Raw genomic sequence first — 26919 nt, forward strand, 5'->3', positions numbered from 1 at the left:
ACTCAGTATTTTTGACTATTTAATGAATTTTGTTGTAAGTTACATTCGTTTAATAATCACCCGTCAACTTTTTTCCCTAAAGCGATCTAAAAAAAAATTATTGCCATTTTCAAAAATATCCCTAGACTTTTCCGATGTGTGTATTTTTAATCACTACGTGAAAGAGTGATCATCAGGGTGTTTGGAATGAGACCTTTAACGCAGTTCATAGATTTCATTCCACATTTGTCGATTTCAAAACTTACATAGGCGTCTAAAGCCTGTGTCATGTATTGGTACAAACAATTTCAAACATTTTTCTTATCGTGTAGCCGTTGTCTAAGGCATGTTGAACGACGCTAGACTTCACTGGTCTACGAAACCGAATATGTTAAAAATGTTCCTTGAAAGGCGTTATTGTGGTTCTTTCAGTTTGGCCAACATACATTTTGTCGCAATCCTTCCAACTTACAAAGCCATTACTGTAGTTTGGTTCATATGCATGGAAAAACTATAAATTTTGAGTCATCGTCTTTCTGAAAAGTCGTGTGTTTACGAAGACATTCTGGATTTTTGTTTTCTATCAACTATGTTTGATAGAAAACAACAATTCCACTTCGATTGTTTTGTTGGTTGAGTACAAACATATTGAACTTGATTTGCGCATCTTGACTAGTAGAAAGCCTTGATATGTTTTGTTTATAGCTGCAGAAAATTTATGTTAGAAAATTTAGATCGTTTCAATTTTATTTTCATATGCTAGGCACATTTAACGAATTTATTAAACGTCACCCATTACTCGTCTTACCGCATACATACATTTTCCAAAAAAAAAATCAAAGAGATATAGCGAAAGTTGCCATCACCAGGAGATGAATTACACTTCAAAGCTCTAATTTATAACCCTCCTTTTTTTAAATGTCAAAGTGATGATTTATTTTAAAATCTTCTATTTTTATCTCGCCTAAATTTCACGAAAACTAATGATGATTTTGTAAATGTCTTCTCAAAAAGATTAGAATATTCTTAAGCACACTTGACGTTATCAAAGTATACGATATCTGATAAAAAAAGGTGAATTTTCATTTATCTTAGAAAATATTTATTCATTCATTCATTTCTATTTTGTCCGCTACAAAGTAGGCCCCCCCCCACCCATATATAATACACTTGTGCCAGCATTTTTCCAATTCTGATCGTCACAGAACGCCGTTCTTTCATGAACAGGAAAAAGTCGCAGGGGGGCAAATCTGGTGAATACAGTGGCCGAGGCATGATTACGGTGTTGTTTAGGGCCAAAATATTACGAACAAGCAGGTGAGGTAGCAGGTGCATTATCGTGATGCACTACGCCACGATAATCGAAGAAAGCAGTAAGCAAAACCTTAACATTTGATAGAACTTGGCGTGGTTTTGTTTCAATTTGTAGTGAATTTTTTGTGATATCTTCTCAATAAAGTACGTTTCAAACTATCAACCCCCCAATGTTCATGTTTCCATGCCGTTAGCGATATACAAACTCTATATTGATTGTGCTAACTTCTGATGAAGACATTCAGTTGCCAAGGTAGTCCATCGCTGAATTTTCCTAGCACATTTATCTCACGAGTTAATCCGGTGGAGCCGAGCTTATCCAAACTTGAATCTTGAAATGAACAGTTCCTTTTTTAAAATTTTCCTTGGATTTCGTGGTTTAATTGTGCAACAATTTATCTTCGTATACGTTGCGCCAGAGTGGAATCGACTCACAACACACTTCCACTTTTCCGCTTCCCGAGAAAATTTACCGGTCTCGACGAAATCCTCCCAAATTGATAATTCTGAGCGTTCTTAGACGAGGAATAAACTTTAATTCGCCTCCTGAATTGGGAATATAAGTGCCAGTTTATCGAGGATGAATTTTATGCCCAACAGCCTATTGCTTCATCGTTGATCTATTGGTCTGCTTTCAAGAAAAAATCCGTTTAAGAGCCTATATAGATTTATTGGGTCGATCAGTCTTCGGTTAATCAAATCATTGTCGTTCATATTGTTGACTTGAGGAGAACACTGACTCTCCTGATGGAATGCGTTTTATACACTTTACTTCCTTAATGGATCATCTTTCAACTTGATGCCGCCATGATGAGTTCCATGTATGCATCGACAACGAATTCATTCCTTCTGTCTCTGAAGCTAAATGCCTTATTGTTATTTTTGACCAGCAGCTCAAATTTTCCAAGCAATTAGGTCTCGTCGCCTCAAAAAACTTTTTCCTTGTCATCTCGCATACTAACTATGCTGACATAGTTTTTGGAACTTGTTTCTGCAAAATCAAGGCGTTCATTGCATAAAAGCGTTTCCCCTCAAGCGCAGATCATTATTGAAATTTCTATAATTACAAACTCTAGAACAATAACGATTCTCAGTAAGAATTCTGAATTTCATTATATTCAGAAGATGATTTGTTATCTAGGGATAGACTACAAAAACACACTTTTGTCTATTTTCCACGATATTTCTTTATTGTTGACTAGTTTCGGCCATTACACATGAAACATAAAATAAATGAAGATAATTGAAAGGTCCTCCACACATGCGAAAAAGGGAAACTGATGAATCTTTTGGAATCCATGGAAATGAACAGGTCAAAGAAAAATCCCAATTCAGTTATCCTCAACGAACAACTTGATCTAAACAATAGTCCTCTCCTGAACCTATAATCCAGTTCCAAAAACCTACGTTGAAGTTTTGTTTTGTTATGTTCTTCGATATTCCAGGTATAGACAATGTGAGTACCAAATTATTTATGATAGGATAGGCAACGTAGGTGTAAATTACTCAGATTTAAAAGTAATCTAGTTAGTTTTCAAAATGGTGTAATGGCCGCAGTCAACAATAAAGAAATACCGTGGAGACTAGACAAAAGTGTGTTTTTGTAGTGTATCCTAAGTGAACATATGCTGTGACATGAATTTCCACAAAATAAACAAGTCGTCAATCAAGGAAGATGATCTATTATGTCGTGATTATGTCAAAGACGAACGGTTGTATATTCGGGATATATACAGGTTGTTGATTTGAAAACCCCAGCCTTAATATCTTCCTTCCAGTAAAAAATATAAGGAATCGAAAAATTAGGTCAATTTTATTGTCAAGGGGGACATTTTCAAAGACTATTTTTAGACCTCGTGGTTCGACCAGCTAAGAGGGGTAGATATTACCCTTAGAATTTTAAATGGAAAGGGGTGTCAAGTGGCACATCATTTTGATGACGTTCAATTCTGCTTCCAATGGTACCATGACTTATTATTTTTTCATGAGCATTTCATCAGGAAATGATAACACACCGGTATATTACAGATACATGTTCCCAGACCAGGTCGTTAGCTGAACCAGCCTGCTTACTCAGCATTACGTCATATACGAGCTTATTTATACAGGGTGTTCCTTAAACACATGCTAATATTTAAGGAGGTAATTCTTAGACCCATTTTAAGGAAAAAACGTCCTATGGACGTATGTCCTAAACGCCTTAACTTTTGAGATACAGGGTGGCAAAGTTTTCAAAAATAATCAGTTTTTCAATAATGACTGAGATAATTTTGTAGACATCTTTGGCATATTTGGTACATATGTTCCATGCCTCAAGGCGCATTTTCTGATGTACAATTTTCTTGATTTTCTCTGCCAGTGGCGTACGTACGAGTTTTGAAATGTATATTTTTGGCGAAAAAAATACTACGCCACTGCTTTATCTTGAATTAAAAATTATTTTAAAAATCTCCATACATTTTTGAGCAATATCAGAAGGTTGTGTTTTATAAACAACGGATTCAAGAAGCCCCCAAAGAAAGAAATCTAAGGGTGTTGAATCCGGTGATCTCGGAGGCCATTTAACTGCTCCCCTATCCGGGAATCTCTCGTTTAACCACTGTCGGGCGGAAAGAAAACAATGAGGTGGAGCACCGTCCTTCTGGAAATGTAACAGATCCTCCTGAAAAAGTTCATTAACTTCCGCGTCCACTTGAGTACCTTCAAGCTTTTCAAGGTACAGATTACCAGTCAAGTTTTCTTCCAGAAATAATGGACCAGTAATGGCATTTCCAAGAATATCAGCCCAAACATTAACTTTTTGTGGGTGTTGTGTATGCCCTTCAACTTCTCCATAAATTACAATTATTTCAATTTTGTCTTGAAGAATGAAAACCCTTTTTTTCACTTATTATTTTAATCACTGAGCAGCCCAACCGATACAACTGAATGCACAATACTACCACATTGTTCAAATTTGCGAAACAATTTTTTACCTGAAAACAGAAAATTTTCACAGCAGAAGTAGCAAAAAAGGACGGCTATCTGTACATTTTCTGTGCCGAGAATTAAAAATTCAGCATTTAGTAAACACAATTTCACTACCATCTACGTTTTACTATCAGACTACTTTTTGATGTGAATTCATTGGAGCTAATAGCTAATGTTACTCCTAATAAAGGGTTGGAACGGTACTACATAATAGACTTACCATTTCTGATCAAAGTATGCATCTCAGTATAGCCGTACTAATGATTACTTCTGTTGTTTTAGAACATTATTTTTCGGAAAGTGCTCTTAAAAAAATAATAAGTCAGGGTACCATTGGAAGCAGAATTGAACGCCAATCAACATGATATACGACTTGCCCCCCTTTCCATTTAAAATTCTAAGGGTAACATCTAATATTGTTTACTAGGAGGAAGAAGGATTGGCAAGTTTTCAAATTGACACACTGTATACATATATATCTGTTTATTATCAGAACAAGAATCCTCAGTGATATATATTTATAATGACCGACCAGTCGCGTTTTAGTATTTCCCGATTCCCAATTAAATGTGCGGAAAGACGCAAATAAGTATTTTCGAGTCGGAATCTTATCGAAAAGTCTGCTCTTCCGGATGTGGGTGTATGTTACGTAATGTGTTTTTAGTCCGGAACGCAGAGGGGTAATTGGCTTCTGCGAAAAGTTCTCGAACGGCTGAAAGCCAGTCTAAATTGACTTTTCTTCGACTTGACGCACCAAGATCCCATAGAATAGGCAATATCGTCTCGTTTGTATGTCGTATGAAAAGCAATAAGACTTCCCGTGACGGGCTTCCTCCTCAATGGGAAAATTCCCTGGAATGCGAATGTTGACACGTGGCGATACAGCGTAATACTTACATCAAGGTGTTATGAAAAGTACGCTCGTTGGTCTTACTGCATCTAGTATACAGGGTGAAAACGAAATCATTGCGCACAGCGCCATTCGGTTGTTTCTGGGATAAGAATATAACAGTTAGTTTGAAAAGTTCGTAGGCGAACATAGAAAAAAATACAAAAGATATATTTTTCAACAGTAACCATAAAGTGTATCTTTTGTACGACAAAAAAGATATCAAAGATGCGGTTCATTTTTCTGTTTCAGTGAAAATGTAAAAATTTCGAAGTTGCTATATCTTATAACTACTTACTCACTTTCTCACTCACACAGAAAAATAAACCGCATAGTATCTTTGACTTTTTTTCAGTAGATAAATACACTTTTAAGTTAAAAAAACTACTCTCTATTAAAATATTCGGGATAATTTAAAAAAAATCGTATTTGAAAAAATCAATAGAAAGTCCGGGAATTGGTGCAAAAAAATACAGTTCTTAAATTTTTCCTTATAAACTAAGCAAACTTCCTCTTTTGTTTCACAACATACCATGTTAGTTTTGATAATATGTCCGTAGATGACGTCATAGTGCTGCCATTTTCAATTGCGAGGATATAACTTTATGCCGCCATTTTGAATAAAATGGTCACTTGGGTTATATCGTTGAAAAAAATTCTATCAAATGGTCTAAAAATATACAGGGATCTACTTAACATTTTTGACTTTGGGTAACTTCTGGTTGAACCAGAAGTTACCCAAAGTTCATGATTGAAAAAATGTATTGCTTATTTTGTAGTTCCTAATGCTGAAATATCTTGAACGAAAACAAAACAATATACTTTTTTATGTATTTTGAATAATTGTTGCTTTTTGAAAATAAAAAATACGAGACCCACATTCTGAAAAAACCACGATGCGAAACATCTGTTTCGATAATACTAATTTTTATATTATTAGATTTATTAATTTCAGATTGACTGCGCCCATTCATCATCCAAAATAAATACATTGATATCTGCCAATTTTCGGTTCGACTGAAATTATTGATTTGTGGGCCACATGTCGTTCAAGTTGACAATAATCTGAATGAAAAACAACACTGAAAACCTCGTATTTGAAATATAAAATTCATTAATCTGTGAGCTTTGATAAGTGAATTATTAATTTCAACCAAAACGAATCATTCTTACTAATTTTGTAGTGAGAAACGAGATTTCAAATGACACAATTATTGCTCTTTTCAACCAAGAAAACAAGTGAAAAAATATAGATTACGAACATACTATACTAGTACGAGAACAACAATATTGATCTAGTTCATCATTTCTTCCTTGTTTTTCCTATTATAAAAATGTATAAATTACAAAAAAAAAACATCCAAATTCGAGAAATCAGGAGTATAAAAATTTAATTGTGGAACTGGTCCTAGGGTACTTATATATTGGTCAAACTTGCAGAACATTTAGGAATCGCATCCAGGAACACCATATGAGCTATGTATATAAGAAAACAAGTTGAACATATTCGATTCCAACACCAAACCGTTATTTTAACACCTCGACACGTGTTTCGATCACCAAGTGATCATCTTCAAGAGGAAGAGTTGGATCTTCCTCTTTTCGAACTTTTCAGCCCAACTATTGTTAAAAGTACATAAAGTGAATATTTCTAATGGGGGTAGTAATTAGGGGGTGATTTTCACCACCGAAAAAAATTGGAATCAACATTGTTTTCGACATAAATCGCCTAGTGTAATATAAAGGTTACTTCAAGCGCACATCCAAAAAGTTCCTATGAATTTTTACCAAAAAAGACACTGTTTTTTGGTGTCTTCACGTTGAAACTTTCAATTTTGGCTTTCGACAAAAAGGAACAACCTGCAACAAACTACTCCGTTTGTATTGAATAGAATGAGACCATAAATTAACCATTATTTTTGGTTTTTGGTGAGCTTCATTATCAATGGTAATTTTTTTTTCGGTGAAATACGTATTTTTTTAATTATTCGCAAAAAACCGTCTGAACTTCTCTGGGGACATTTTTCCGATCAGTAAAACTTTTTATATATAATCATCCTTATCGGTTAATCCTCATTTTTATTAATTTTACCTATTATTCTTTATGACGGTCATATACAAACATACGCAGCGTTTCACCGAAAACCGCCAACTATATAAAGTTCGAATGAGCGCGTTTTAGGAGCCGAATAAAAAGAAGTGACTATCGCAAAACACAGAGCATTATTTTTTGTTTACGTTCTCCATCTAAAACGATCCAGTCTCTGGATGTGGTGATAAAGTCATTTCCAATAAGAGGAAAAGGATCCAATCTGCACAACCAATTGAATTGATGATATGGAAGATACCTTTTAAATTTGATTGGAATGATTGAAGAGTGACTCGAGAAAAAAATACTTTATTTATACATCACATTTTTTACCCCCTATATTTAGGGAGTATATCATTGCTTAGAAACCGAAATATGTGATGGAATTGGCTGATATAAAGAAGAAGAATATTTATTTATTGAAACAGGTAACCCTAATATTCCATAGTATATAAAACATATTACTAACGTTTTAGAAATTTGTAACACTTATAAGAAATGAAAATGTAGATACAGTTCAATTATAAAAAAACAAGTCATCAAGTCGGACATACATATGTTATTAAAAAATATATTGCAACTCCAGTAAAATGATAAATAGAAGAAAACAACATACAAATACTCTAATTATTAATATTATCTTACAAAGTATTATTCTGCATTTTAGATGGATTCCAATAAATGTTTTTTTTTAAATACCCAGCGTTGGATGTTCTCGCCTTTTTTAAATTTCTAGTTAAGTAAGGGAAAATATAGAGCACAATCCGGCAATTATATTTTTCCGCTGGCCAGAGGGTGGACAAACAATAATTCAGTATCATATTATTGTTAATGCACATCGTGGTGTACAATTTATATATCGGCGGTTTTTTTGAGCTGTTCTAAAAGTTCTCTAACGGTGCTACGTTCGACTAGCTGGTCCTTTCGATTGACGAAATTGTGAAAGTGCTTATACTTCCTTATCCCAACTTTCCTTCTCAACCAAGTTTACCGAGTGAACACAAATTGGACCTACGAGCCAAGGAAAAGTCTCAACAACCGAATCTCAGTGTGTGATTTGATTTCACAAATTTCAAACTGAGCGAAGAGGAAGAATGGACTAGATTCAACTACGTTTGGAAATTTATTGTTTACATCAAATCCTTTGAAAAATGAAGAATTCATACTTCTCTTATTTGTTCTGCATTCATGCAAATTAGTATGATTTTTTGTAGTTTATTTGATGAAAATCCATAATTTATTCAAGTAAAACTTTATTGTGAGAGTTTCGTTCAACAGTCGACTGCTAAATTTTTTATGAAAAACTTTGAAAATGAAGTTCAAAATGATCAGTTGATTATAACAGTTTCTTATATTGATACAGATGTAGGTAAATAGATTATATCTCTTGTCGAATTTGTTAATTTCAGTCACCCACAATTAAGTTAACCACCGAAAGAGAGGTAAATGATTCAATAAATTCTCTATATTTGACTATTACTCAAATTAATAATAAACATGATTTTGCATTTTTGGAGGAAATACTTTGGACGGGACAAAACAGAAATAGATTAAATTTTTTTTTTGTGAAAAATGAATATTCACCTAGTTTTTGAAAAAAAACTCGTACTTTAGTGAACCCATCAATAAAATCGCTCGTTTTTTGAAAGACTCGAAATAATAATTCAAGCAAGTTTTTTGGAAACAATGAAGACGCTTCAGACTGGAGTAGTTCAGGAGTATACCGGGTGTCCCACATTTTATGTGACAGGCAATATCTGGTTTGTTGAAGGAGATACACAAAAATGTTTCATACAAAAGTTTTAGGAGTTCATGAGAGCTATATTTTGATTTAATAATACCGGGTGTTTGGTGTAGGTGCTTCAGACGAAAATTCCATTTTTTAAAATAGAACGCCCTGTATATCATTACATATTCAGGTGCTACGTTAAATTCTGATATCATTTCATGTTTGGTTTTTGAAATTTGGTTACGGCGTTGTTGAGTTATTGCACTTTTCCTTAAATATAAAGTTTCAAAAAAACTTATTTACTCGTATAGGAATCCAGTCTATATTTTTTATTAAATTGAACTAGACCACTACTGAATACAAACCATTATTCTCACCTCTACGATACGATATCGATATCAGTTGAATATAATATTGAAATTCTTGAGAATGTGACTAACTTGAGGGTGAATTGCTTTATATTGCACAATTTCATCAAGTAGCTTATGCTTGTTGATGCCATAGTAACAAATGTTGTTGAATTGTATCTACTTGTCAGTTCGATTCAGTGATTCTTTGCAAAACAGTAACTGTGTTCTTTGTGCGAAAACTCCAGTATGCCTTTCGCGTTTAGTCCAAGTGATTGCATTGATATGTTATTAATTCAAATCATCTAAAAGAACAATTCGTTCAGGCCAGTCTCAACATCCTACACAGTAGGTTAATGGACTGACACCTATCAGAAAACAACTACTCCCCTGGCTAATACCACGAAGGGCGTTGGATTATATCCGACAGGTGTCAGCATAAGCTACTTGTTTTCTGATAGATGTCAGTCCATTAACCTACTGTGTAGGATGTTGAGACTGGCCTGAACGAATTGTTCTTTTAGATGATTTGATTTATAGCCAGTCTTCAAGTATGCCCACTGACTATACGTGAAAAATGTTATTAATTTTTGGGGAATGTCAGAAAAACTGCCGTCAAGCACAACGTCTATACCAAGAACGTTTTCCAGACAGACCCATTCCGTCACGAATGACTTTTTCGAGAGTTGTAGAAAAATTGCGAACTGGGTCATTTCCTTCTACTATAAAGCATCGTCATCATACGAGATCTGTTAGAACTGAACATTTAGAGATCAATGTGTTGGCTTATATTATTATTCATCCACATGTTTCTATCCGTACTCTTGCAGAAGAAGTCGGTGTGAGTAAATCTAATGTACAGAGAATTCTGAAAGAAAATAAATACCACCCATTCAAAATTCAGTTGGTACAAGGTTTGAAACCCACGGACCTTGAACGACGAATTGAATTCATTGCTTGTATTCAGGGAATATTACATGAAAGTCCTAACATATTCAGTCAAATTTTGTGGAGCGATGAATCGCGATTCCACAATAATGGAGTTGTGAATCGACATAACAGTCACTATTGGTCTCAAGAAAATCCCCACTGGGTCCGCGAAAGTAATTTTCAAACTACTTGGGGTATTAATGTATGGTGTGGATTGTTCAATGGCCACATCATAGGACCTTACTTTTTCAATGAAAATCTCAATGGATTGCGATATTTACATTTTCTAGAAAATGATTTGATCCAGTTGATGGAAGATATTCCCATAGCAGAACGACAAGGAATTTGGTGGCAACAAGATGGTGCTCCTCCTCACAATTCACAGGTTGTTACTGAATATCTGGATAGAACGTACCCAAATAGATGGATTGGTAATAAGGGTCCAATTCGGTGGCCGGCTCGTTCCCCAGATTTATCACCGCTTGATTTTTTCCTATGGGGTTATTTAAAAGATATTGTTTTCACTACTCCCCCTTTGAATGTGGATAATCTGAAAATGAAAATTCGACTAGCGTGCAGTGATATTACGCCTGATATTATAAGAGCGACTTGTACGAGAGAAGTGATTCGATGTTTCGAAGCTTGTATAATATCTAATGGGCATCACTTTGAACAATTTTTATGACTTATTTCTAGGTACCTACCATTCTTATGAAATGATTTATCAAGTTATATTATTTACATTGTTATTGATTAAAGATTTGTTTTCGAATACACCTCTTTCAATTTCGCAATTGTTTCATATTCAAAATGATTCCCTTCTGAATTCCACAACTCAAAATTGAAACCATTACTTCGAACACCCAAAATTTTGACTAATTTTCATGTGATCTGATGCAGAGAGAATAATTGTATGAGATATTTAAAAAAATAATAGTCGTTCTCTAGACTTTACATTTTAAGCAATAACTCAACAACGCCGTAACCGAATTTCAAAAACCAAACATGAAATGATATCAGAATTTAACGTAGCATCTGAATATGTAATGATATACAGGGCGTTCTATTTTAAAAAATGGAATTTTGGTCTGTAGCACCTACACCAAACACCCTGTATATTTAAAAATTATATCAAAATATAGCTTCCATGAACTCCTAAAACTTTTGTATGAAACATTTTTGTGTATCTCCTTCAACAAACCAGATATTGCCTGTCACAAAAAATGTGGGACACCCGGTATACATGAATTTGTAGCTCTTGCACGAAACTTTATATCGGCCAAAAGGGGAGAACCTTTCTTCAAAGAATAAGAGAACATAGGAGTGGTATTTTGAATGTGAAGACCAATTCTGCATTTGCAAATCATCTTTTGGCAAAGAAGCATGGGTTCAGCGACGACTGTGAAGTAACATTTGGAAGGAAAGGGTTCGAAGTTCAATCTTTTGGAATGTTTGGAAATCAGTAGACATGAGAATTCTGAAAATTCACCGAATGCCAAATAGAATTGGCATTCGGTGAATTTTCTCTTTCAATTCTGTTTCCTGATGTAAAACTTGGTAATGGTAATGTAAATGAGTTGGTAATTTTTTTAATGTCAAACATTTTTGGTTAGTTTATACCTAAACTCAGGTGAAATTATCAGCCATTGAGCTGAGGAAGCTATTTTATAGCAAAACATGTGTTTCGGTTCTGTACACTGTTCAGTGAAAATCTAACAATAAAGTTAGTTGAAAACGAAACTGCCAGTTTCTTACTTAAAATCTGGTGAGAGCATCGTTGAAATTTCGAGTGTATTTTTCACCAAATCGATGACACAAATAAATGATTCTGTTCCAGAAGCACTTTCGTTTATTTTGCGTGCTGAACGTTTTGTAGAATTTGACAATGTAAACACTCGACGAAAAGATATTCCAGATTCGCCACAGAAATAACGTCGTTTGCAACCCTATTTTTAATAAAAAATGTGCTTTTATTTTCGGTTTCTTGTAATCTTTGTTCAATCAATGGTTCCATTTGGGAGAGAAGTTCCTTGTTAAATATTTGTTCTTGCCACTCCATCATTTTTCCGAGTTTTTTTAAGGAATTTAAAATATCATCGCTATCAAAGTTGCTTGTGTTTCAAAACAATCCATCGACCTTATAGTGTCCTCGTATATTAATTCGAAAACTAGTGAAATACGAGGTGTGTTCAAATTTCGCAGTCGACTTATATTCGATTAGCGATTTTTATAATTTTTTTACGTTGTACATTCATCTTTAACGTATGTTCGAAATTTCAGCTGTTTAGCATGTTAAGTTTGTTGGTGAAAGGCATAAAAGTTAGAAATGTTTTGCGTGTTCGGCGATTTTCTGTTGTCGAAAAAAGTGGATCAGAGAATGTGCATCAAATTTCGTCTAAAAATGGAATAAACACTTGAAATGTTGACAGTGGCATACGGTGATTGTACTCTGAGTTCTGAGTCAGAAAAATGTTCACTAAAAGTGGTACGCTTTTTACAGAAGGTCGAGAAGATGTGAATGGCGACCCTCGCCCTGGATGCCCCAACAATCGATTAAAATGTTGAGGAAGTGAAGAAAATTGTTAAGTTGCTGAGGATGTCGGCATATCGGTTGGCTTATACCATGCGGAAATTTTAGCCATGAAGCGTGTGGCAGCGAAGATAATTCCAAAAAAGCTTAATTTTGACCAAAAACCGTCGCATGATCATCGCTCAGGAGTTGTTGAAAGACGTCAACGGCGATCCTGATTTGCTGGAAAGGGTCATAAATGGTGACGAATCATGAGTAAATGGTTGCTATCGAATCCAAAGTCTAATCACCCAGGAGAGCCTAGTCTAGAAAAGCACACTACATCGGAATCATTTCTCAACCACCGTATTCACCAGATCTGCTCCCTGCGATTTTTTACTGTTCCAAAGATTGAAGAGGCTTATGAGAGGACGGCGTTTTGCGGCGATTGAGTAGATGAAAACCGAATCACTGAGAGAGCTCAAGGACATATCAAAAAGTGTGCACAAATGTATTTATTGTATCTGAGGGGACTACTTTGAAGAGGACAAAATAGAAGATGATGAATAAATGAATGTTTTTTTAGAAACATTGGAAATTTTCCTTATTTTTTGAACAGATCTCATATATTCACGTGAGGTATCAAAGACCCTTTGTTTTGTAATAATTTCAATTACTCTCTTTCATCTATTCAGATGCATCAAAAAATATAAACCATCACTGTGGTTTATATTTTTCTTTGATCCCTCCATATTGAAGGGCAAATATTCTAAATATTTGTATCAAGTATTAAAAAATCATTACGAAATCTTCATTTTTGTTCTAAAGTTATCCTTGTTGTTTATTTACTGTATCTACAGATGAAATTATTTACTTTCCGCCTTTGAAGTGTATTAACTTTACTCTATCAGTTTGCTAACGAATAAAACGAACACGTCAGTTCATCTTTCAGTACACGAGAAATGCTGTTGATTCTTCACAACGAAAAAATATACAAGAATGTATTTATTTATCGACTTTCCGGTTATTCATTTCAAAATTAGTTTCCTTTCCAACGATTTTATGAAACTTCAATGGAAAGATTATGCAGTAACTATATTTAAGGTTAGTTTCAGTGTCAATATGAATATATGAGGTATACTAGATTATCCTGTCATCAGCATCCAGATATAGTGTTTAATTTAAAATTAGTTTCGATAATCTGATGGTACATAAATAGATGACGAAACGTGAATTGATATGTCACGATACCCTCGATCAAATTCATTATTTGAAATGTTAACAAAATTAATATTTAGTTTGTGTGTCATCTCCAAATCGTTCGAACATTTCATTAATTGATAAATTGGTTAAAGCTTTCGCGGCCGAGATTTTCAGTGTTGCTACTTCGTGTTTGAAGGCCGTCGCAGTTTGGAACTGCATCCTATAACGTTTCGCCAGCACGAGTGGCTGGCTTCTTCAGAGGTTTATTCATTTTGATGAATCACCGATCAATATTCCAACATTTCACTAGTTCGGACTTCCATTGTCTACTATATAAAATGATGCAGGTAAAATGTCTGTACATAACATCAAGAACATCAAAAAATTCCTTGAAGGTAAACATGTTTCAATTAAAAATATCTACAGTAAAAATCTTTACAGATTTTTTAATAGAAACATTTCAAACGGTAAATGTTGGAATATTTGTTTGAAAGTGATTGTCAATGTTTCATGATGAATTTCACTAGTTCGGACTTCCATTGTCTACTATATAAAATGATTTGAAATCTCTGAAACAACTAAAAAAGAAGAATCAAAAATGAGATAGCTGAAAATAATAATTATATTAACCAAAATAAACCTGAAATGAAATAATAGTGAAATAAAATACAAGTAAAAATAGAACAATTGAATAAATAAAAATAAGGAAATGAAAAAAGAAAGAAAATAAAAATAAAAAGTGAAGAGATTCCAAGTCACGTTAGTTCACGACGTTTCGATTGTTAGTATCTACAATCGTCTTCGGGTGATGACTGGACTGATTCCTCCGAGAGATGACTATTTATAGGTCGTTCGAGTACTTTCACTTATCCCCGCTTTCCATTTTCCGCTTCACTGGTTCCGTGGGAGATGACCGTTTTGGCGGGAGTTGACCATTTTTCGCTTGATGATGGGTTTCCATATGTTGCGTATTTCTACGCTGGCTTGGCTGAATACGTTGTTGGACAACATGTATGCGGCTTTCTTGAATTTTCTCCTAAACCAATGTTCCTCTCTGTGCAAGATCTCAGCTTGGGACCACTCGATGTTGTGTTGGTGGGTCCAAACATGGTCTGCTATTCCTGATTTGCAGGTTTCCCCTCGCTGTTTGTGTTTCTTATGCTCGGCAATGCGAACACTCAATGGCCTCTTAGTTTCACCAACATAGGATTTTCCGCACTCACAGGGTATCCGGTAAATGCAATTCTTGGAATCACAGTCCGCGTTTGGTGGCCTGGTTTTCGTGAGGCTGCTACGGATAGTGTTACCGGATCTGAAGCAGGTTCTGATGTTGTACTTGGAACCAATTCTTCTTATCCTCTCCGATAATCCTCTGATGTAGGGAAGTGCAAGCACTGGTTGTGACGGCTTCTCTTCCTTGTGAGGCTCCTGCTGTCTTCTAACCAAAGTCTTTTTTACCATCGCTTTGGAGTAGCCATCCCGTTGAAGATCATTTTTGATGATGTCTAGTTCCTTCCTTCCTTCGTATTACAGAGCCCAAAAGCACGGTCTAATAGAGTCTTGATGATTCCTCTTTTAGTCGATTGATGGTGGTTGGATTCGTGGTTCAGATACTGTCCCGTATGAGTGGGTTTTCGGTATACAGATGTTTCCCACTTAGTGTTGGTCCTCTTCACCAAAACGTCTAAGAATGGCAATTCGTTGTGAATTTCCTTCTCCATTGTTTTCAGCTATCTCATTTTTAATTCTTCTTTTTTTGTTGTTTCAGGGATTTCAAATCATTTTATATAGTAGACAATGGAAGTCCGAACTAGTGAAATTCATCATGAAACATTGTCAATCACTTTCAAACAAATATTACAACATTTACCTTTTTTACCATCGCTTTGGAGTAGCCATCCCGTTGAAGATCATTTTTGATGATGTCTAGTTCCTTCCTTCCTTCGTATTACAGAGCCCAAAAGCACGGTCTAATAGAGTCTTGATGATTCCTCTTTTAGTCGATTGATGGTGGTTGGATTCGTGGTTCAGATACTGTCCCGTATGAGTGGGTTTTCGGTATACAGATGTTTCCCACTTAGTGTTGGTCCTCTTCACCAAAACGTCTAAGAATGGCAATTCGTTGTGAATTTCCTTCTCCATTGTTTTCAGCTATCTCATTTTTAATTCTTCTTTTTTTGTTGTTTCAGGGATTTCAAATCATTTTATATAGTAGACAATGGAAGTCCGAACTAGTGAAATTCATCATGAAACATTGTCAATTACTTTCAAACAAATATTCCAACATTTACCGTTTGAAATGTTTCTATTGAAAAATCTGTAAAGATTTTTACTGTAGATATTTTTAATTGAAAAATGTTTACCTTCAAGGAATTTTTTGATGTTCTTGAATGTTATGTACAGACTTTTACCTGCAGTTATTTTGTAATTAAGGCTACTTGTTTTTGTAGTTCAATATATCAATAAATATTTGTTCCACTGTGTCGTAGTATAATACTGGTCGATAGATAATTTTGTAATCTATACATTGATGTTGATAATTTTTTTCAATTTCTAATTTTTTGCCTCTTCACCTTATTATTTATATTGTTACAAACCTAACCTAACGCCGCAGCTGACTACAGTCACCCAATTCGACGAAGGGACCTCTACCTGAGCATGACGTCACACGCGCGGTAACTGGAAAAGTCTCGAATCAAAGAATTCCAACGTTGATCTTGAGAACGAAACATCGCGATGGATATGGAAATTCTAGAAATTCTAGATGCATCCATCTTACTATAAAAGAGCGAGTTCCTTCGGCAGAGAGTAGTAAGAGAATGTTCGAAATCTCAAGCAAGCGGGTATTCTAAGTGAATTATAATCAGTGCAGCAGTTGTGTATTAAGTAAATAAAAGTTGTCTAAGTATTATTTGTGTTGTTGTTTTAAAAACGAACCCCAAGTAAATATCGTAACAATATGATGTCGTTAAGCAATGTTCGGTCAATTTTTCTCTACGAATTCTAGTTGAACCAAAGCGCTGCCGAAACAGCACAAAAAATTAACCGGGCATTTGATAATTATAGTGTTAATGAACTCACTGTCCGTTGTTGCTTAGCGAGATTTCAGCTTTGAAGATTAGCCCTGAAGTGGTTTACCTACGGTCACCCAGGACGAGGATTTGAGGACCCCGCAGTGGAGACTGACCCATTACAAACGGTGCTTGGGATGGAGGAAGAACTAGGCGTCAGCTCCCTGCAGTTTTTGATAGTTATAAACTTATTGGAAAGGCCAAAAAATTTAAAAAGTGGGTGCCCCAGTATTTGAACGATCGATAGAAATTGCCACGTTCCGAAGTCTGTTGCTTTTGCGCCAACAAAACGATTCTTTATTGGATCGTATCGTCCCAGGTGATGAAAAGTGGATCCTCTACGATAGCAGGAGACGTTTAGAATAGTAGTTGGACACCGATGAGCCACCCAGACACTACCCAAAGGCAAAAACCCACCAGAAAATGACCATGGTGGTCATCGGCTGGTGCGATTTACTATAACTTTCTGCAGCCAGACCATCACAGCAGAGTTCTATTGTGAAAAGCAGCAGCCGGCACTGGTCTACAGAAGAAGTCCGATCCTGCTCCACGACAACGCCTGTTCGCATGTTCCACAAATCACCGTAAAAAATCAAACGAATTGAGCGTTGAAGTTCTGCCTCACCCACCATACTCCCCAGACCTCTCGCCAATCGACTACCATCTTTTCAAGTATTTCGATAACATTCTCAGCGGAGAACCTTCGCTAATCAGGACCAGGACGAACTTCGTTGACTTCATCGAATCCAGAATTGTTTCATATCAAATTGTTATTCTGATGGAATTAATTGACTTGTGTTACGTTGGTAAAAGTGCACTGATTAAAATGGCGTGTACACTGAGATATTATAGTTTAAAGTTGACTCATAGAAACGGACTAAACTTTTGGAACAATCTCATACCGTATACTTTCATTATTAAAAAATATGAATTTGAAAATATAAAGTATTGAAAAGTGGACTGTGTTCAAGACAAGGAGGGCCAGCATTGGGAAATCGTAAACCGTGAAAGCTACAAAGACGGTTGAATTATGGTACTTAAATGACGCTTTGAAATCCAGGAAATTCCAGATGGTTCGAAAAAATTTAAATTTGTTAATTTCGTATTATTTTTTTTATGTTATTCAAGAGGATATTCAAAACTACTGCCACTGTTCAAGCTGTAGAAGATTGCATTCTCAGATTTGTTATCCGACGTTTCGTCTCCGAAAAACCACCACCAGTTTGAATGTTTTATATGTGTTATTCGTTATTTCTCCTGCAATATAAGATCATCATAGAATCAGCTATACTGTTGATCTAAACAACTTTTTTTATATTTTAAATCATTATTTATTTATATTTTTCGTGATGCAATATTGCCTTTTATTGTTTTATTTTTCGTATTATTTTTAAAACATTATATTCCATAATTGTTTGCGAATCAAGTGCAGTATCACTTATTGCCTTGGCACTTCAATCAACTTGTTACCTTAAAAATGTACTCTTTCTCTTGTGAATAAAGTTATTATTATTATTATGAAATAAATCACCTGGTGTGAGTTGGCCTTTTTAGCTACAGCTTCACTTTTTTGACACTATCGGAATTTCTGGAGTTTTGAAATTGAAAAGTCATTCAAATAAGCTATAAAATAGGCAACTCTTACCTAATTTTGTATATCTTAGTGTTTTCGATTTTCTCATACTGGCTCTCTTATCTTAAACATATGATATACAGGGTGTTCTTCAATGATATGGAAATGTTCAAGGGTGTAAGTTTACAAGGAAAAATAATGATAGATTGTTATATAACCTATATATGGTCCAAAAATGCTCCGTTACGAAAATACGAGGGTCAACCCCTCGTATGGACATTTTTCAATATTTACGAAACCATTTGGTTTTGGTAAACAGTGACAGTTGATTAAATTTATATTTTTCGATGAAAAAATAATATTCAACTTCAACAGTGGCGTGGATAAGGGAACTGACTTGAATATTTTTGAATAATGCGTCTATGATTTTTTTAAATGAAATTTATTTTTGAACTCCCCGTTGAATTTGGGATGAAAGAGTCCTACGATACTTCGTTTTTGAGTAAAAAAGGCAAACCCTTGTATTATCCGTGAAATTATTGGAAATTCTCATTTTATTGGAGTCGACAGTGGCACCGCTACGTTAAATATTTGTTCCCAAGTATTTGCTTTTGTATCGAAAAATGTGCTGTTTCAACAAGTGTTACTGCCAAACTAACTGCGGTAAGATCGAGTTCAATACAATGAAATTCTTCAACAATTTCTAGGACAATACACTGTTTTTCTATTAAAAAACGACGTATTATAGAAACAGAACTTAAGAACACTTTTTATCCAAAACTTCACGAGTTCAAAAACATTTTTTGGGTATCTTATTTTTTCAAAAAAGTCAATTCTTGTACCAACGCCATTGTTGAAGTTGAAAATTATATTTTTATTGAAAACTATAAATTTTTATCAAACTGCCACTGCTTACCAAATATCACTCAAAAATTCCGAATGGTTTCTGAAATATTAAATGATTATCTTTTTTTCTCTTGAAACTTTTATCACTTCGTATTTTTTCATGTAGATTTACATCCTTGATTATTCGCATATCATTAAGGAAAACCCTGTATATAGAACAAAAGTATTCAGGTCACTTGTTTTTTTAAAAAATAAGAAAAACTCATGTTGTTATCATAAATTTATTTTTTTCCAAAAATGTTTCGAAAAATGTTGGGGTGCCATGTTTTTTTAAAATTTTTTTGTTTCTTAAACATTTGTACATATTTCGAGATAATGAAAACCCCCATATTCTATATAGTTAAAATATCCGTTGATTTTTTATTAGTTATTTTGACTGTTGAAAGTGCCACACCAATTTTAGAGAAGTTTGGATGAAAAATATTTCAGCTGGGAACATGAATATCTAGACATTCACATTCCCAACAATGATTGTCATTGAATTTTTAAATAACTGAAAAAACAAAATAAATTTCTTCCGTAGGTGAAAATATGTCATAGCAATAAAATATACTTTGCGGACTCACCTCGTAGAAATAAAATTGGTCAATTTTCGTCGAATTGGAACTGTTTAGTACCGAAACTTCATTCGTCACTTCCCCAGACATCACAGTAACAATGATTCTATTCTTTGAAATAGGAAATGTGCCTTCTGGGATCTCACTTCGGCATCCACTGTCGACACTGGCATCATTTTTTATATTATATATCCCGCGAATTTCGCAGGAGAGACTCATGCGCCGCGCGCTTCCTTCTGATTAGACGGGATTTTCGGAATCCGACCATTCCGGAATTTCTGATTCAAGTTCACGTTGTTAATATTCGAACAAGTGGGAGGTCACTGTATCAATCAATGTGCCATCGTCATCCGTGCCGTTCAATCATTTTCTGTTCATAACTTCTGTTGTCGGTAGTGTTGAAGAGCGACGATATTATTCTTTGCCGTTTTTATTCGGAATATTTCAATTTTAGAATACGAGGTCTGTTCAAAAAGTAATCAATTTCCATTTCATTCTCTTCAAAGTAGTTTTCCACGGTCACTTGTGCCAGCGTTTTTTTCAGAACGAAGTAGTTTTGATATGCACTTTTTGGTTTCGGTTTCATCTTCTCAATCTTCTCAAAACGCCTTCCTTCATGGGTCTCTTCAATCTTGGGAACATGAAAAAGTCGCAGGGGACCAATTCTGGTAAATACGGTGGGTGAGGCATGAAAACGATGTTGTTTTTGACCAAAAAATCACGAACAAGTATTGTTTCTCGCAAGCGGTGCATAATACTTCTTATAGAACGTACGACCATGTGGCAAACTGTTATCTGTTAAAAATCTGTTTTTCCGTTAACCAGCCGTTGCCCCCCTATGAACGACGACTCTCAAAAGTCGAAACTAAGGACTAACGAGGTCTTACCGACCTTGCTGTTTGAACCACCGGTTCACACATCGATGAATTGAGTGAGGAAAGCAAACCACTCACGTCAACCAACCAGGCTACCGTCCCCAAACTGCTAATGCACTACGCCACAGTAATCGAAGGAAACAATTAGCAAACCTTGCTTTTTTGGTCTTGGGTCTTCTAGGTTCTTTTATTGGGGTGATTGGACTTGGTTTTTGATGTCAACTATATACCCAAGATGCGTTGCCAGTTGTGATCCTTTTAAGCAAATCTTGATTACCGATGTCATTCAACAATTCCTGAGCGATCGATGGTTTTTTTGGTCAAAATTTGGTCAAATTCGATAGCAATTTTGTTCACTCCTTCCATATTTTCAACGGTTGTTGATGTTCTGAGGCATACAGGGCAATCGTCGATATTCACAAGCTTGTATCACTTGTTAACATTTTTCTAACTCAGAGTACAATCAGCGTATGCCACTGTCAACTTTTCGTGTTTTTGAGCACTTAATTTCATTGTTTACACAAAATTTTATACAAATTATTTGATTAAATTTTTTCAATAGCAGAAAATCGCTGAACATGCAAAACACTTGCAACTTTTTTGCCTCTCACAAACATAAAAAAATCGCCCTGTGTGCACATGTCTGGAACTGAATAAATTCGATAAATGATGTTTAATTTTCTACAAGACATACATCTCCGCAATTTACATTACAAAGAAAATAACTGTACGGATCGAATTTTGAAAAATTGTCGCTTTTCATTGTTGTGTTTCATATTCGCGGTAAAACTTTTTCGAATAAGCGCTCGGTATAATATAATCATTGGGGTCAAGTTGATATGTAGCATGTTTATTGTTAAAATACTTGGAATATTTGGCGAGTCTTTGTGCCATGACATTTTCACAGATTAACGGAGGAATTATCAGTAACTTTAATGTTATCTATTCCGAAAATTTACATATTTAAAATAAACGTACCTATGGCCTTTCAGCTCTTCTAAATTTATTATACCTGAAATATGAATATAGAAAATATTTTACGAATCAACTGATGAGTTCAAGGCTAAGAATAAAACTATCACTGAATATTTAACATGTGTGATGGAAATGGTCGATACTTGATGAAAATCAATGATACAGAGAATATTCAAGCAACGCTGAATATGCTGGAAGAAGCGATGAAGCGATGAAATCGCTCACATTAAGGAATATGAAAACAGTTGTAAACAGTTTATTTTGAAAATTCCCATATTTTTTGTATGAAGATGGAGAAGCCAAAACATTTCTTCCCCAAAAATTAATCTCTCCTAAAAGTAAACCCCCTTTCAATTTAGAATAGAGAAGAAATAAATATGAAAAAACCAATGGTTGGAGAAAACAACCAACATAATAACTATACGAATGTAGTGCTCTTCGTCACGTCACGTCACAAAATAATAAAAATAACTTCTTTCTTGAACCATAACATGATATTCAGTTTGAATTACAGCCAAGGAAATAGCCGGCCTTTTGACAAATCCCACTGTATAGGATGTGACAATTACTATTTCAATTTTTTTTTAAATATTGGCACTAAATAAGTCAAGGCCTCTTTCGAATGATCGTAACATATTCAGAAGTTTCTCAAAGTTCAAATTATTCTATCTGTCCTCAGTTTACTTCTTGAGAAGACGTTTTTGTCTAAACACAAATCTGGCACGGGAACTTCATAAATCAGACAGGCAGCACCTCATAAATTCATGGATACGTCAAAATATTCTTACGGCAGTCCAGTAGATCAAATAGATGCCAGACGAATAAATAAATAGTTATACAGGGAAATTCCAATATGAGTGATGACAAACTATTTCAATGAAAATAGAGAATATCTGATTTACATTTGAAAAAAAATAAAGTCTTGAACAAGAAAATATATCAAGAGATTTAGGACAATTATGTAACTTTCCACAGTGGTCATTCTAATAACCTGATAAGCTATTTACACATGTTTGTAATTTTCTTATGGCCCTTTTTTTAGATTTCACTTTTTCCGTAGAAAGCTTACAAAGGAATATAGAATACCAAATATCCCTGAATCAGTCATAGACGTCACTTTCAGATTAATCTTCAACAATTAATTTTTTCTACCGATACTGAAGCACAAAAATCTCTCCTTAAATCATGGTTTTCATGAACACTATGCGAGTTGTATGCTTTCGAAAACATTCAGATGTTTAGTTGTATATAATCGTTTTTTTATTACACGCTCTATATTAGCTTCACCTGTATATGTGTATGTATGTATGTTTGTTTGTATATATGTTTGTTTGTAACTCTCAAGCTCCGAATCTGTATATTGACAGAATTATCGGCATTATTGCTTGAACTATTCGCGAACAGATGCCGCTATATGTAACCTCCTTGATGGGTTGTTCAAAAGAAAATCAAAATAAAAAACATATTTTAAGAATTATAAGTGTTAGCGAAATTTTCTACTACAGATGAAATATTTAAATATTTATAATTACCCGTGATTCAGTACAGAAAAAAGTTTTGAACGAAACGGAAGATGAATTTTAAAATCTAATTCGATTATTTGAAAACAAACGAGAATATGGATTTCAACAATGAAAACTTTATCGTAAATTGTACACCTAAAAAATTCAGTTGCTCAAATATTTCAAAAAATCGAAAAATTAGAATTAAGGTGCTTGACATCCCTCTGTTGGAGACTTACTGCATCTCAGTATTACTATAGAATTTGAGACCTCAAATTTTATTATGTTGTTTGAGAGGAATTTTACCAAAAAAATTACCAAAAAAAATTAACAAAAGTAAAAAATAAATATAGTTTAAAAAAGCACGCTTTTAAAGAACATCGAACTAAAAAGTTGAGAATGTTTTTTTTAATAAGCTTAAAATAATAACTAACGAAAAATATTAGTATTATTGTGAAACAAGCGTGGCGTTTTGTGCCATATTTTTGTATATCAGGCGCCTGTCTGTCGCTTTTTTCACAATAATACTAATATTTTTCATTCGTTATTGTTTTAAGCTTATTAAAAAAAATGTTTTTAACTTTTTAGTTCGATGTTCTTTAAAAGCGTGTTTTTTAGTTTTTTTAAACTATATTTAGTGAATGCAAGTTGTATTCTTTGAAACGAGCTTCAGTAGCTCATTTAGTTTGACCAACATACAATCCTCAAAGCGTATTTCATTAGCCTCTGTTACTAATTATTTTATATCTCTTGTTAATTTTTCCGAAAGTTCTATTCAAGTTTGGAGTGAAAATATAATCACATTTGAAGTGAATTGTAAACTAGAGGATTTTTATATGAATATTTCCTCATCTAAATTCTAACTGACCAATCTTATTTTTTTTAACAGATCGTTGTTCCTTCTCAAAGCGAATGTCTGAATTACTTGTACACTCTTGTAAAATAAATATCCTGCCAAACTACCTGCGTGGTTCATTCTGATTCAATTTCACTCCTTGTCTGAACAATTTCGCAGCCATGTCTCGCAGTAAAATGCGTTAAGGACGATCTCAGGAACAGGACCCCGTACATCTAGTTTGCATAATGTGCCAAGATAGCAGTAAATTTCAATGGAAAGAGATCAACCTCCGCGTCAGATTTAGAACTTAATTGGACGGGATGAAAGAATAAGGGAGTAATTTACGTCACGGTTGTTTATAAATCGAGAAGACTTAACTGCATTTTTGATTTTTATTACGTGTGCTTTCAGAGAAGTGTGAAACGATTACGTTCAGAGATTCGATGGGTCGTTGTTATTGAGTCGTTTTACCGGAGCTGTTATTGCGAAAACGAGCGATCAGTAATAAAAGACATCGTTACAAAAACTAACCTCTTCCCCATTTTTGTGTTTCTATGTATTTGTTCAACTTTAATTGAGAAAAATACATTCAAATGAATTCCTTACTTGTCCAGTACAGCTATACAAAATGAGCAATTTGATAATATATTATGAAATATTTCAAAAGCCCTTGACTGTGTGGACCATAATCACTTATGCGAAGGTTGCATCAATATGAATGCAGAGAAAGAAACATGTGCTGAACTGATTTACGGGTTTTGTTCCGTGTTCTGTGTTATTATCCTCACTGGGATTGATTTCACGAGGTTTCGACAGTCTCATTTGTCTTCTTCTGGTGATTTTTGTTAAGTTTTCGGAAGTCGACCGACCTTACTTGATCCGCTCCCTATTACCTAGGTGAAGTGATGTTTGTTACGTGTTCGGTACTAGACAGTCCTCACACGATCTGCTGCCTACTATAGGTATTGTTGTTGATTTTTACCTGATCTTCTTACAGATCAGGGGTCTCCAAACTACGGCCCGCGGGCCAAATCCGGCCCGCCAGTGTCATCAATCCGGCCCGCGACAGCCAATGATTTACTGTCATCAATCTGGCCCGCGACAGCCAATGATTACCTAATTGTTGTTACTATTGCTGTGATGAGTTGAAGAAGAAAACACAGAATAATAATTACTCGGTTTTATTTACTTACAAGGTAAAACTTAACGACAGAAATGATGACAAAGAAAACTTAACTTAAGTATCTAAGTTTGAGCATATTAATAACTAACAAATAATTGAAATGAATCACAGTAAAACAAAAACACTAATGAGATTTATGTGATTGTGATTTTCCACCGACAATACTTTGTAGTTGTGGATCAATTTTACTTGTACCAATTATCAAAAGAAATTTGAGATGCTCATCAGTTAATTGAGATCTGTGAACATTCTTTGTGTACTTCATCTTGGAAAACGTTTTCTCACACAAGTAAGTAGTACCAAAAACAGAAAACAATCCACGAGCAAATTTATGCAAATTATCAAATTGTTCCAGTGGAAGACTATTATAAAATTCCAACAAAGATGAATTTTGATATTTGTTCTTAAGCATATCACTGGACCGTAAATCAATAATTTCCATTTGGAGTTCCGGAGCCAGGGTTTCAATGTCAGAATCAAAAGGATTTTGTCATTCGCAATGACATCGAAATCTGAAAAACGAGTATCAAAATTCATCTTCAAAGCACTCAAAGTTACGATTGCAAAATTGACGGGAAATTCAGTCTCTGTAGTGTGGCTGAATATTTCACATGTTTCAAAATGTGTGAAACATTTTTTACGTAATTGCGATTGAAATAGTATTATTTTCTGCCTGAAGGATTTGAAATTGGTGTATAAATCAGGGAGAAGCTGATTCAGTTCGTTCATATGATTTGTCAAATCGACATAGTAGGCTAACTTCCACATCCATTCACTATTTTCTAAATCAGCAAAAGGGCGCTGCTTCTCATTTAAAAAAAAATCCTATCTGCTCGAAGTTCAAAAAAGCGCTTAAGGACTTTTCCGCAACTAAGCCAGCGTACGGCAGTATGATATGGTAAATCATTTTCTCCAATCTGTTGAATAAACTCGCGGAATTGTCGGTGATTCAGCCCAGTGGATCTGATGAAGTTTACAACTAATATGACTGGTTTTAGAACTTCAGACATATCCAAACATTTTCCGCACAAGGACTGTTGATGAATGATACAATGTAAGACAAATGGTTTTGAACCACCGTCATTTTCTACAGCCTTTGACACAAGTGCGACTACTCCTTTATTTTTACCATACATATTTTTGCCTCCAGTTGTTATAGATTTCAAATTTCTCCATCGAAGGTTCTTTTTATTAATGGCATTTTCAACTTCCTTAAAAATATCTGCCCCAGTTGTCGTGCCGTGAATACTATCAATATCAAGAAGTTCTCCATACACTTCATAGCTTTTATCTACTCCGCGAATAAAAATCAACACCTGAGCAGTATCTGACACATCCGTTGACTCATCCAATGCTAGAGAAAACCACTCATGATGTCCATTTTTGTCAGACAGTTGAGATGTCTGGGATGTCTTGCACCATCCGAACCACGGTGTTTGTTGACAAACTGACACTTTTAAATAAATTTACCTTTTCGGGG

General features: G+C 34.6%; 1 protein-coding gene and 1 long non-coding RNA gene across 3 annotated transcripts in view; one reads left to right on the forward strand and one right to left on the reverse strand.

Annotated features, from left to right (window-relative positions):
• Positions 1–20474, reverse strand: part of Ccapr1 (cardioacceleratory peptide receptor 1) — a 42420-nt gene extending 21946 nt beyond the window's left edge. Inside the window, exon 1 of the mRNA XM_023168734.2 lies at positions 20076–20474. Coding sequence (XP_023024502.2) covers positions 20076–20285 — 210 coding nt within the window. The 5' untranslated portion in view covers positions 20286–20474. The remainder of the gene's footprint in view (positions 1–20075) is intronic.
• LOC111512596 (uncharacterized) overlaps positions 1–26919 on the forward strand; it is a 67458-nt gene that overhangs the window by 34910 nt on the left and 5629 nt on the right. The gene's annotated exons all lie outside the window — the stretch shown is intronic.

Source organism: Leptinotarsa decemlineata, unplaced genomic scaffold (assembly GCF_025532065.1).
Source record: "Leptinotarsa decemlineata unplaced genomic scaffold, Ldec_3_MD MMD2_tig00000591_RagTag_RagTag, whole genome shotgun sequence".
NCBI classification, from domain to species: Eukaryota; Metazoa; Arthropoda; class Insecta; order Coleoptera; family Chrysomelidae; genus Leptinotarsa; species Leptinotarsa decemlineata.